The sequence below is a fragment of the Sinocyclocheilus anshuiensis genome, unplaced genomic scaffold, assembly GCF_001515605.1.
Source record: "Sinocyclocheilus anshuiensis isolate Anshui unplaced genomic scaffold, SAMN03320099.WGS_v1.1 scaffold2607, whole genome shotgun sequence".
In the NCBI taxonomy this organism is placed as follows: Eukaryota; Metazoa; Chordata; class Actinopteri; order Cypriniformes; family Cyprinidae; genus Sinocyclocheilus; species Sinocyclocheilus anshuiensis.
The window spans coordinates 91,180-104,038 of record NW_015549720.1 but is presented as its reverse complement, the minus strand read 5'-3'; the positions used below and the strand labels follow the sequence as shown (position 1 = coordinate 104,038).

The 12,859-nt window shown below is 37.6% G+C and overlaps 1 protein-coding gene across 1 annotated transcript in view; it reads right to left on the bottom strand.

Moving 5' to 3' along the window:
- Window positions 1–355: 355 nt before the first annotated feature.
- Window positions 356–12,859, bottom strand: part of LOC107660775 (protein SCAI-like) — a 37,140-nt gene continuing 24,636 nt past the window's right edge. The window contains exons 4-18 of the mRNA XM_016450189.1: window positions 9,502–9,597; window positions 9,205–9,291; window positions 9,011–9,109; window positions 8,758–8,854; window positions 8,320–8,418; window positions 6,676–6,828; window positions 6,418–6,519; window positions 6,127–6,228; window positions 3,972–4,050; window positions 2,898–2,997; window positions 1,557–1,638; window positions 1,115–1,187; window positions 815–988; window positions 595–695; window positions 356–376 (exon numbers count right to left, since the gene is read on the bottom strand). Of these exons, the coding sequence (XP_016305675.1) occupies window positions 356–376; window positions 595–695; window positions 815–988; window positions 1,115–1,187; window positions 1,557–1,638; window positions 2,898–2,997; window positions 3,972–4,050; window positions 6,127–6,228; window positions 6,418–6,519; window positions 6,676–6,828; window positions 8,320–8,418; window positions 8,758–8,854; window positions 9,011–9,109; window positions 9,205–9,291; window positions 9,502–9,597 (1,465 nt within the window). The remainder of the gene's footprint in view (window positions 377–594; window positions 696–814; window positions 989–1,114; window positions 1,188–1,556; window positions 1,639–2,897; window positions 2,998–3,971; window positions 4,051–6,126; window positions 6,229–6,417; window positions 6,520–6,675; window positions 6,829–8,319; window positions 8,419–8,757; window positions 8,855–9,010; window positions 9,110–9,204; window positions 9,292–9,501; window positions 9,598–12,859) is intronic.

Genomic DNA, 12,859 nt, shown 5'->3' with positions numbered 1-12,859 from the left:
GACAATTTGTTGAATATTTGTGTATTTTAGTTTCCATGGTCCTAATAAAGTTACTATTATTAAAACGTTATTGAAAAAAAGAAAACATGCATTTTTTTATAATATTAGGCTCTATATATATATATATAGGCTCTTTTGGAAAAATGCATTAACCAAAAATTTTAAATTGGCTCTTCGGTCAAAAAAGGTTCCCGACCCCTGGTATAAGGGCACCATCATTTTAGTCTACATATAATAAAAAAGGATTGATTGATATGCATATTTACAAAAAAAAACAACAACAAAAAAAACAACAAGATATTATTTTAGTGGATCTCAAAAGAAGTCAATTTCGAGCTTTCAAGTAACAATAGATTCACAGCTCAATTTTAGTAGCCTATAGATAAATGGAATCAGTCTGTTTTTAGAAAGTTTAAAGATTAGCTGGATCACCTCATATATGAATATATTTTTAATATTCATTTATTTATTATTTAATATTTATTCATTTACAATCATGTGACAAATATGGCTATTAGCAATAAACATTATCATTATTAATCACATTGTGTTTATTATATAAACATATATAATATTTATTCAGTTAAGTCTCACCTGGAAGAGCTTGTGTAATCGGAGCGTGGTGCAGCAGAACACGAAACGGATCATGAGCAGACGAAGAAATTCATCGCCATAAAACTGCAGATAGGCCTGATCTGGAAGACAGTCAACAGGAAAACTATGAAATACATATCTGACGCTTGGTCAAACATGTCACTGATATACAAAAATTAATGTAAGCATAAAAAAGAAAGGGATGACATATTGGCATTACCTATAACTCGGGAGCTCGTGATCATCTGGCCAATGTCATGGAAAACCTTCCGCAGGAGTTCCTGGGCCTTTTCCCACAATCCATAGCGCATGCTGCTCAGTCCACACACAGACAGGAAGCCCATGAGGGGGTTGTAAAGGAAAAGAGTAAACAGACTCCCACGCTGACACTGGTCTGCAAGATAGAATAATCAATATAAATAATAGACAATCCTACTTCAAAGAAAAGAAAAACAAACGTTAAGCAAATATTAAAAATGTTTCCTGTCTCCTAACACAATGGCAAAACAAAAAAGGAGACCTTGCATGCTCTTCGGATACACTGTCGGAGAAAGCAGGCAAACAAGTGGTTGGCCAAACAGATTGGAGAAATTCTGTGGAAAGACAGGAAAAATACATGAAAAATAATTTCTACTAGTACACGATGTCAATATGAACACAAGAAGGCACTCCATTACTGAACTAAGCAGCCAAATAAAGAAAATCAGTTAAAGAAAAAGAAGGTTGATGAAATCAGTCTATGAGTAAAAAGAAAAATTACTACTGTGTCCCTATTACAAGGTTTCTTTCTGCTGATTATTCTCATGTTTATCCTAGTCAAGAAGTCAGACAGTCTTATTTACCGAGCAACCACATGGCTGCTTTTGAATAATGAATGGCCTCATGATGTCACAGAATACTGCAATGATGGAAGAAATGTGAGCGTGTGACAAAGACAGGGAGACGGAGAGCTGATGTCTCACCTTATAAGCTGTGCTGTTGGATGAGTCGACAATGATAAACAGAGGTTTCCTGGTGAAGGAGAAAAGGTCTCCTGGGTGGAGACTGAAAAAAAAATACACATTTGCGCATACATGCGTGTTAAAATAACACCTCAGTGTCTCATCAGACATATAGTTAGCGCATTTTAGTTTCTATGAACAGTAGACTAGAGGTCTGCATTCCCGCAGCTCTCCCGCGGGAACCGACCATATTTCTTGCGACGCGGGATTAAATTCCCGAATAAAACGCGGTAGCGGTCGGTAACTGGTGTAATTTGAACGGGAGTGGGCCGTCTAACAATATCCCGTTCCCGACGTCCTTTCAGAACAACATATCTGTCCTTTATTCTTATTGACCACCGGTACAGCCTGCACTCAGGACTGTTACGCCTGTTTCACACATACTCCGTCTGCGGTGCGTATGCGGTCCGTGTGCGTTACGTATGCGGTGCATATGCACGCGCTGCACGCATGAACCAGCGCTTTCTGAGTCACGCATTTTATTTGCGAGGTCTGTGCGCAGCATGTGAATAACGATGGTCAGAGCAGGCTGTAGCCTACCGGTGGTAAATAGGGTCCTCAGGCAGAACAGGCAGGTTGTCGATGAGTGACAGAGCAGAATAAGGATGGAGCAAAATGTGGCTGCGCTGTCCTTGAAGGACGTTAAACTCGGTTTTGTTTATATTTTGCTTAGCCTATCATTTTAAATGACAGATGTCGTAGCCTATTTATTTATGTATTTTTTCTCTGCGACACTTTTCCTACTGTGTACCGCTAAATGTTAAACGAATTTAGTATTTTGACAAGACGAATAAAAATAGCTAGACTATTTCTGTACAACCTACTTTTTTTCTCTGTGACACTTTTTCCTATTGTTTTAAATGTTAAACAAATTGTATCCTGACAAGATGAATAAAAATAAGAAATACAATTTTTGTACAACATTTTTATTTTCTCTGCGACACTTTTTTCCCCCTACTGTGTTGGCAGCAGTTGCTGTCAATAACTTCAAGACTCTTGACAAGACGAATTATATAAATACAATTTTGTGCAGACTAAACTTTTATTTGTTAGCCTATGTCTCTTTCTTTCAGTAGCGGAAATTTAAATGTGAGATTCTGGAAACGAGATCTAAATTTAGCGGGAACGGTCGGGTCGGGAAGAAAATTATTCTAAGCGGACAGCGGGCGAACAAAGAGTGAATATATAGCGGGAGCAGGTGGGTGCGGAATATAACCTTGCGGGAGCGAGACTAAAAAAAAAACAGTCCCGCGCAGACCTCTACAGTAGACCAGCACAGAATGGATGTCAATGAAGGCTCACCAGTGCATCTCTTTTTGTGCCTGGCTTCTCTTCTGCACCATCTCACCGTTTACCACATCTCGATTAGTATTGGTCAGGACACCGCCAAAGTCATAAGGTCCTATAAATAAAGAAATGGTGATGTTAAGTAATAACGATAGGACAGATCTGACTTGTATGGATCATTCATCAAAATTAAGCATCATGGAAGTCTAAGTCTTCCCTTTGCACTGGGAATACTTTTCTAGGCGGATCAACTTCTGTTTGCCCATTTTCAACACTACCGCTCAAAAATGACAGTAAATACATATTATTTATTATGTTACAAAAATTTTTATTTAAAACATGTTCTTTTGAACTTTCTTTTCATCAAAGAATCTCGATTAAAAAAATGTATCAGTGTTGCCACAAAAATATTAAGCAACAGATCTGTTTTCAACACTGATAATGGTAATAATTGTTTTTAAACACCAAATCAGCATATTAGAATGATTTCTGAAGGATCATGTGACACTGAAGACTGGAGTAATGGCTTCTGAAAACTCAGCTCTGCCATCGCAGGAATAAACTACATTTCAAAATATACTGAAACAGAAAAAGGATATTTTGAATTGTAATAATTCACAATATTATCGATTATAATATTACTTACTATTGATAGACAACAATAAACATATTATAGTGAGCATAAGAGACTGAACAGTGGTGTATATAATTTCTGCTCTACGTACATTACGCTTCCAGATATTCTCGCATGGATTTTTTCATGCAGAAAATACCCACTTAACATGTTCAAAAGTTGAAAGATTAGATATTATTCTCCACGGAAAAGGCTGACAAGCATTTAGTATCAGTCTGTTAATGCAGATATGTTTTCGAAGTCAGTATGTTTGTAAGACACATCATACATAATATATGTTTTCGAAGTCAGTATGTTTGTAAGACACATCATATATTACACAAATCTTTGAATCCTCTAATTTGATTGGCTGAGCAGTGTTCCACAAGTGCTTATATTTAGTAGATATTTATGTAAATATTAAGAGAACATCCAGTGATGTCAGAACAACAGTGAGCTAAAACACCTCGGCATACCTTCACACTCTGAGCGTCCAGTAGGAAACACTCCAGTGGCAGAGAGATAAACCAGCAGGACACTATTGGCTGGCAGCTCCTAGCAATAAAAGAATCAGTGAAAGAAAAGAAAACTTTCATCAGAAAAATGGATCCTTTTAATTGGCTAATTAAATCAGAACATTCACAATAGTACAAATAGTAAAGCAGTGTCATAGCAAGCTAATTATTAAGTTCAGTGGCACTCTTAAGTGCTATGCAGCCAGAGCATCTCAGTAACACCCTCAAGACTAATAATACGTTTCACAATATAACAGGAGGTAGTATTCATCTTTGCAAACAGTGAAACGCACACACAGAACAGCTAATGACTGGAAATGGTTAAAAAAAGCACATGCAAGTGCCTGTGACAATTATTTGTAATTATTTATCTAAACAAACAATGAAGCACGATGGGGAAAAAATGAAATGTTCAAAAAGAACTGCTGCATAGCAAAATCAAAGTATCTGAGTCATGTGTGCGTGTGGGTTTTCCTCACACTCTTGAGGCGCTACGCTACAGCAGAGTAGATAGTAACACGCTAACACCCCTGTAGCATGCCATGCTGCTGCACACACGCTCACACGAGGTGTCACTCGAGACAACAGAACCCAAACTAGCACACGGGATAGACAACCAGAATGCAATAACTGTACAGAAATAAAGCAGTTTTATTTGTATTTGCCCTTGACTATTGAATTATAATGAGATCCTCAGGCTTTAAAAGCCCCATAAAATCATTCGATGAGCTGTTAATGTGTTTCCTATTGAAACAGGTTTGGGCTCCTCCCTATTTTAAATAGCCAAAAGGATTTAGTCTAGCTGTAGGTTTTACATTTTATAGGAAGGAACATTTTCATTCTAGTGAGCATTTGTTTGGATATAAATCTGTGTAGTACAAGATATCTTTGGTGTGTTTTTGCTCAAGAGAAAGAGTACATTTTAAATAGGTACATTGCTGTTCAAAAGTTTGGGTCAGTAAGATGTTTAAATAACTTTGAAAGAAGTCTCTTTTGCTTATCAAGGCAAAAATACACTGAAAACAGTAATAGCGTAAAATATTATTAGCATTTGAAATAACTGCCTACTATTTCAATACATTTTCAAATGTAATTTATTCCTTTGATGATTTTTAGCAATTGTTACTCCAGTCTTCAGTGTCACACGATTCTTCAGAAATCAATCTAATATGCTAATTTGGTGCTGAAGAAAGATTTCTTATTATTATCATCAATGTTGAAAACAGTAGTGCTGCTTTTTTTTTTTGTGGAAACAAATTTTTGTGTCAAGTTCAAAAGAACAGCTATTAAATAAATAAATAAATAAATAAATAAACAAACAATGTAAAAGTCTTTACTGATCAATTTAATGCATCCATGTATGAAATTTCTTTCAAAAATAAAAAGCTCTTGCTGACCCCAAACTTTTGAACGGTAGTGAATGTTTGCTAAAAGTACAATTTGTCATTTAAGAGTACATTCTATGGCACATTTGATTTAAGCTTAATCATCGTGTCGGCTACAAGGTCTTGCGCAATATAGAGTCAAACCAGGACATAAATGACAGGATGGATTGACAACAAATTGACAGGTGCTAAAAACTGGAATGACATCAGCCAAACCTTGAAGGAGGCAGACAGGAAAGTGTAGAGCTGGCTGAAGGTTGGTTTGTAGAGGAGATATTTATGAGGGTTCTCTCTCTTGGCTGGCTTTTCATTGGGCTCCTATAATAAGAGAGATAAATGAGTGAGAGAGGAATAGAGAGACACCGAGAGCAGGCGGAGTGAGAAAGAACAGTGAGAGAGAGCCACTGACAAAGGTGAAGTACTGAAATAGCAAGGGAGGAAGGGTGGAAATACTCAGAAACACTCAACATAGAGAGTGACAGGGAGAGTGTAAGAGTCTTCTCTTACAAGTGTCCCTGGCTTGGAGCTTTGTGTGGCTAGGTTCACTGGTTCCCTCTCAAGCGCTTGGAGCATACGAAACATATCGATGGTTATGGCACATTTGATTTAAGCTTAATCATCGTGTCGGCTACAAGGTCTTGCGCAATATAGAGTCAAACCAGGACATAAATGACAGGATGGATTGACAACAAATTGACAGGTGCTAAAAACTGGAATGACATCAGCCAAACCTTGAAGGAGGCAGACAGGAAAGTGTAGAGCTGGCTGAAGGTTGGTTTGTAGAGGAGATATTTATGAGGGTTCTCTCTCTTGGCTGGCTTTTCATTGGGCTCCTATAATAAGAGAGATAAATGAGTGAGAGAGGAATAGAGAGACACCGAGAGCAGGCGGAGTGAGAAAGAACAGTGAGAGAGAGCCACTGACAAAGGTGAAGTACTGAAATAGCAAGGGAGGAAGGGTGGAAATACTCAGAAACACTCAACATAGAGAGTGACAGGGAGAGTGTAAGAGTCTTCTCTTACAAGTGTCCCTGGCTTGGAGCTTTGTGTGGCTAGGTTCACTGGTTCCCTCTCAAGCGCTTGGAGCATACGAAACATATCGATGGTCAGCTCGCTAAACTTCACCTGTAAACCACATAAAATCCATCCATCACAAAAACCAGACTATAATAAACACTATGGTTATTATAACCTACACGACAAGTTTGAAGTGTCTAATCATTTACATAAGAAAGCACCGCTTGAGTTTGACTTATGTAACTTGCTCAGCTGTACTCCCACCTGATTGTTACAGTTGCCAACGATGAGCGCATCTGCCAAGGTGAGCTGGCCAACCACCATGCCCTGTTCAAGAGGGGGCACACCCCCCTCCTGCAGCCGATTGGATAGGACCACCACGGCATTGTCATCATTTAGGATCATAAGAGGATCTGCCTGTGTAGATAGAAAAATAGTAAAAAAAAAAAAAATTACACAAATGTCAAGAAAATATGAATATTTGTCATAAACAGTGCCAAAAGTCTTACTTTGCACTAAGCCTGTCCTTTAAGTAACAGTCAAGGTTGTGTATAAGTATAGCATTTGAGATATTTTGTTTTTTAAGAGTGCACATTTGACAAATTTCTCTTTTAAAGTAATAAAAAATTAATCTGATTTACTGTACACTACCATTCAGTAAGACTTTTGAAACAAACTAATACTTTTATTCAGCACTTAATTGATCAGAAGTGACAGTAAAGACGTTTATGTTACAAAAGATGTCCATTTCAGATAAACTGTTTTTTTTTTTTTAACTCTCTATTCATCAAAAATCCTGAAAAATATTACGAAGCACAAATACAGTCAACATTGATTAGGGTGACCATGCGTGCCATTTTTACGGGACACGTCCTGGCCAGGATTTCTATATTACCTCAAATATCCAGGTCCGATCGGTGTATGACATCCGTGAGAGCTATAGAGAGCAGAAGCTCCTTATGCTTTCGAATCGCTCTCGCAGTACTTTGATGTCAAACACTGATCGATTTGCACAGCGCCGCTTCAAGTCGAATGAACGAATGAACACATCTAATCTGTATGCGTATTTGTATCGCTTTGACTGCTCTCTATAGATCCCACCTTCTCGATTGGTCGATTATGTACAATGCCTGCACGTTATTGGTCAAGCTACTTTTCGATCATTACCCTAAGGAAGTATGAAAACAGGAAAACGAAGCCAAATATAGAAATCCTGGCCAGGACGTGTCCCGTAAAAATGGCACGTATGGCCACCCTAACATTGATCATTTTAATAGTAATAATATTTCATTATTACTGTTGTTGCTATATTTTTGAACAAATAAATGCAGCCTCTGTGAGCATAAAAGGCTGACCACAAACTTTTGAACAGTAGTATAATGTATGTGCTTGGTCTTACTGTGAACTGGTGTATAATATTCCAATGTAAAAACGGTTTCATAATTTTTCAGCAAAATCCTAACTTGCTCCACCTCATATGCCCACATGACTATGCTTCAAGCCCCTCTCCCTATCCATCATATAGAGCAGGGCTTTTTAAACTGGAGTTTGAATCCACTAAAGAAGTTGAAAGGAAATAACGACTTTATTAAATATATATATTTTTAGGGTTGAATATTGGATATTAATTAAATGTGTTTTATACAGTATTTTTTAATATAATTTATTTTTAATCACAATTATTACATTCTAACAACAGTCATAGTTTTATTGCATAATTAGTTTTATTACATTAATTTTATACATAATTAGGTTTTTAACATTAATATTAGGTAGAAAACTTTTTTTTTTCCCTATTTTTCTATTTCACTTGGCAAGTCATCACATTATGGAAGTAAATGAACTGTGAATGGCGTTTCATGGTGATACTGATTGCACTTTTATGCACATTATAGACTAAAATCTCACCTCCACAAAAGCAGCAACTTCCTGCAGCACCAGGTTCCACTCTAACTGGTCCTCTGTGTTGAAGCGTTGGGTGTAGTCCTCAATCTCTTCAGACAGCTCCTGCAGAAAAAGACACCACAGATGGTCTCAGACACACCCATGTATAGCCTACTTTGTTTTTCTTCTCATAAACAGTGCATTGTTGGCAGTATAGGGATTAGTACTTTGTAAATATTAAATTAAAAAAATGTATATGAGTAATGGCTGACGGTGTGTAATTTTACATAAATGTGCCAAAATTGATGAGGCATGATTTTTGTCTTAATTCCAGATGCATAAGTGGCCAACAGACTGTCTGTGCTGACCAATCTTTTGGCAAGAACCTCTGTTCAATATCTATAGTGAGCCATGGACTAAAAATGTGTAACTGATTCGTTTGGTCTGCTGTCCATGACTTACCTTGACCAACACTTTAACTAGGTCCATCTTGTTGAGCAACAGACAAACAACGATAAACCGAGCATAATACCTCAGCTTTTTTACAACCAGCTCTGGCCTGCGCAAAGGAAACAGGGCGAGATTAATGAACTGAAGACTGTATAATACAGACATTTGAGATCTTTACTTTTGCTCATAAGTATGTTACTTCAAAGAACTTTCCAGAACATGGTAAATCAAAATCAAACAAGTATGTACAGTAGCTTCTTTTCACCTGTTTTCCTTGTTGACTTGGTGGTAATATGATCGTTGGCGAATTGCCGAATAAAAGGAAAAGGCTTCATTTAGGTAGCTTGTTTCTGAAGTGCGGAGGCTGAAGATTAAAAAATAATAATGTGTAAAAAAAATACCTAAAATACACAGTTTGAAACGAGCTGAATAAAGAGTTGTGTTAAAAAAGCTCCTTACTAGTAATGGTAGTACAGCTGGCCAATTTTTGAGGCCACTTCCCCTATCTGCCACCTCTTGAGACCGTACCGGTTGTCCAGGACTTGTCTATTCTCCAGTAAAGCAAAACCAAATAAGAAATCATCTGTCATTAATGTTGACATCATTGGTGCAGACGAACCATCAGAGGGAAGTTTGATCATGCATATTAAATCGTCAGTCTTACGTAGTTCTAAGCCAAAAAACCTGCTCTATTTTTGTGCTTTTGGTAAAAACAGACCTTTCGGTTTCAAAAATAGATCTATCTAGAGGGCTGACCTGTGCTGCTGCTGAAACTTCCACAGCTTGGTGTATATGTCAAATGTTCGGCCAAAATAGGACTGCCACTGCTTGTGTCCATATTGAGGCAGATCCCTGCAGGAGCGTGAGAGAACAAACAAGAGAAACAGCCAAATTCACTTTAATAATGCATCTCCACATTTATTGGTATTCAAACATCCATTTAATCTGTTTAGGAATTAAAGACATAAAATTATAAGCAACATCAAATTAAAAAGAATTTCTAAGTATTTTATCTGTATTTTATAAACTGCTACATAAATAAATGTGACATCATGACTTGACAATGACTAATGTAAATACTGAAAATGGTGACTTTCTTAAAACTAGAAAATCTTATCACAATTAATTTGATACAAAGTTATGTAGAAAACAGCTAGATACAGACAACAGACACAACTTATTCTTCTGCAGAACACAAAAGAATATATTTTAAAGAATGCTGGTAAACAAACAGTTTTGGTGACCACTGACTTCCATTGTATAGTCAAACAATTTTTTCAAAATATCTTCTTTTATGTTCCACAGACGAAAAAGTCATACAGGTTTGGAAGGACATGAGCATAAGTAAATGACGACACATTTTTCATTTTTGATGAACTATCCCTTTAAAATGTTTTAATTTATTTTTATTAATGTATAAGTACATAGAAAATGAGACTTAGGATATGAGGTAAATGTTATTTTCCCTATATGTGACCCTGGACCACAAAACCAGTCATAAGGGTAAATTTTTCGAAATTGAGATTTATACATAATCTGAAAGCTGAATAAATAAGCTTCCCATTGATGTATGGTTTGTCATGATAGGACAATATTTGGTCGAGATACAACTATCTGAAAATCTGGAATCTGAGGGTGCAAAAAAAATCGAAATATTGAGAAAATCGCCTTTAAATTTGTACTTAGCAATGCATATTACTAATCAAAAATTAAGTTTTAATATATTTACAGTAGGAAATTTACAAAATATCTTCATGGAACATGATCTTTATTTAATATCCTAATGATTTTTGGCATAAAAGAAAAATCAATAATTTTGACCCATACAATGTATTTTTGGCTGTTGCTACAAATATACCTCAGCGACTTAAGACTGGTTTTGTGGTCCACATGTGGTCACATATTGCCAGACTTACTTCTATGCAACTGAATTTGCTTTGTGAATATGATCAAGCTGGTCACTGTGACTCATTGCTTCAATCACCGGTTTGTTTTAATAATTATAATATCAAGTCTGTGTTCAAACCAATCCTACAACCTTGATACCCGCATCTCATTACATAAGCCATTTCTGCCGCTCTGCCGAGACACTACTATTGCAGGACGTCATGTGGACAACAGCAAATGAGCCTTCCAAATACACAAGTGGTCATGGTTGTCATGCACTTAATTAGCATCATCATGGCAATGATGTGAAGACATTGGTGGTGGGAGAGAGCAAAAACAGAGCAATCAGAGAGAGTCAGAATGTGCGAGTGGGTGAGTGTTTTGGACAGGGCTGTGGTTAGTCATAGTGCCGATGATGTGAAGGAATTTGATGAGCTATGGCAATCAGCTGGAGAAGTAGCTCTTTTGCCTCCTCCGCCTCTACTCGCTCTTTCTCTCTTTATTCCTTTCCCGTCCTTTTCCCCCTGAACCCTCCCCAAACACCTCTAGTCCCTATTGTTATCATCAGAGGGTTGCTATGACAACAGAAGCAGGGACTGGGGAAGGAAGGGAGGTTGCGAATACAGCAGGTAAATGCAAAAGCCCTCATTTACACACGCTCACACATGATTACAGTAGATGATGCATCTTTTATGAACCTGTAATAATCAGTAATAATAAATCATGTCCATGCATAACCTTGAGTTAGCGAATACACATATAAAATGCATGCATACACATCATACAACACAATGAAACACCCGTGCACAGACACACCTCCTTTCATTCATGCAGATTCGGTTAAACCTGTAGCTGTAGCGTGAACACGCACACATTTTATTTCCACAACTTTCATTGATAACACACTGTAAGGTTATAGAGATGGATTTGTGAGATTTACGGTTCACCCCAGTGCCCTTGTGGGCTGCGAGACAAGGTCAGAAAGGAGATAGGTGCAGTCATTAGACAGGGCTTTAATTTCACTACATGCACCATTAATTTCCCATCCTCTCTGTCAGTATTAATACCCACAAGACAGATTCACTGGCAGAGCACAGCCAGGGACAGACCTGTAAATTAAGCAAGGCAGGAAAGGAGGGATGTAGAATGGTGTATGTGGAAATGGGGGTCAGATGTGGTGTAATTGAGTAACACAGCAATATTACATCTGCATGCTGTATGAGGCCATTTATACTCTGTTACTCTGGAATATATTCTGGAACTGACATGACACTAAAAAGTTAGTTTAGGAAAGTCTACTAACACTTTAAGGCAGTAACTAATAGGCTAATTACAGTGTCTCACAGAAGTGAGTACACCCCTCACATTTTTGTAAATATTTTATTATATCTTTTCATGTGACAACACTGAATAAATGACACTTTGCTACAATGTAAAGTAGTGAGTGTACAGCTTGTATAACAGTGTAAATTTGCTGTCCCCTCAAAATAACGCAACACACAGCCATTAATGTCTAAACCGCTGGCCACAAAAGTGAGTACACCCCTAAGTGAAAATGTCCAAATTGGGCCCAATTAGCCATTTTTGCTCCCCGGTGTCATGTGACTCATTAGTGTTACAAGATCTCAGGTGTGAATGGGGAGCAGGTGTGTTAAATTTGGTATTATCGCTCTCACTCTCTCATACTGGTCACTGGAAGTTCAACATGGCACCTCATGGCAAAGAACTCTCTGAGGATCTGAAAAAAAGAATTTTTGCTCTACATAAAGATGGCGTAGGCTAAAAGAACATTGCCAAAACCCTGAAACTGAGCTGCAGCACGGTGGTCAAGACCATACAGCGGTTTAACAGGACAGGTTCCACTCAGAACAGGCCTCACCATGGTCGGTGCGTACCGAACCAAAAGACCCGTACCGAAACGGTTCGGTACGAATACGTGTACCGTTACACCCCTAGTGGGCGCACAAAATATTGACACTTTGGGCCCAATGTGTCAATATTTACACTTAGGGGTGTACTCACTTTTGTGGCCAGCGGTTTAGACATTAATGGCTGTGTGTTGAGTTATTTTGAGGGGACAGCAAATTTACACTGTTATACAAGCTGTACACTCACTACTTTACATTGTAGCAAAGTGTCATTTCTTCAGTGTTGTCACATGAAAAGATATAATAAAATATTTACACAAATGTGAGGGGTGTACTCACTTCTGTGAGATACTGTATAT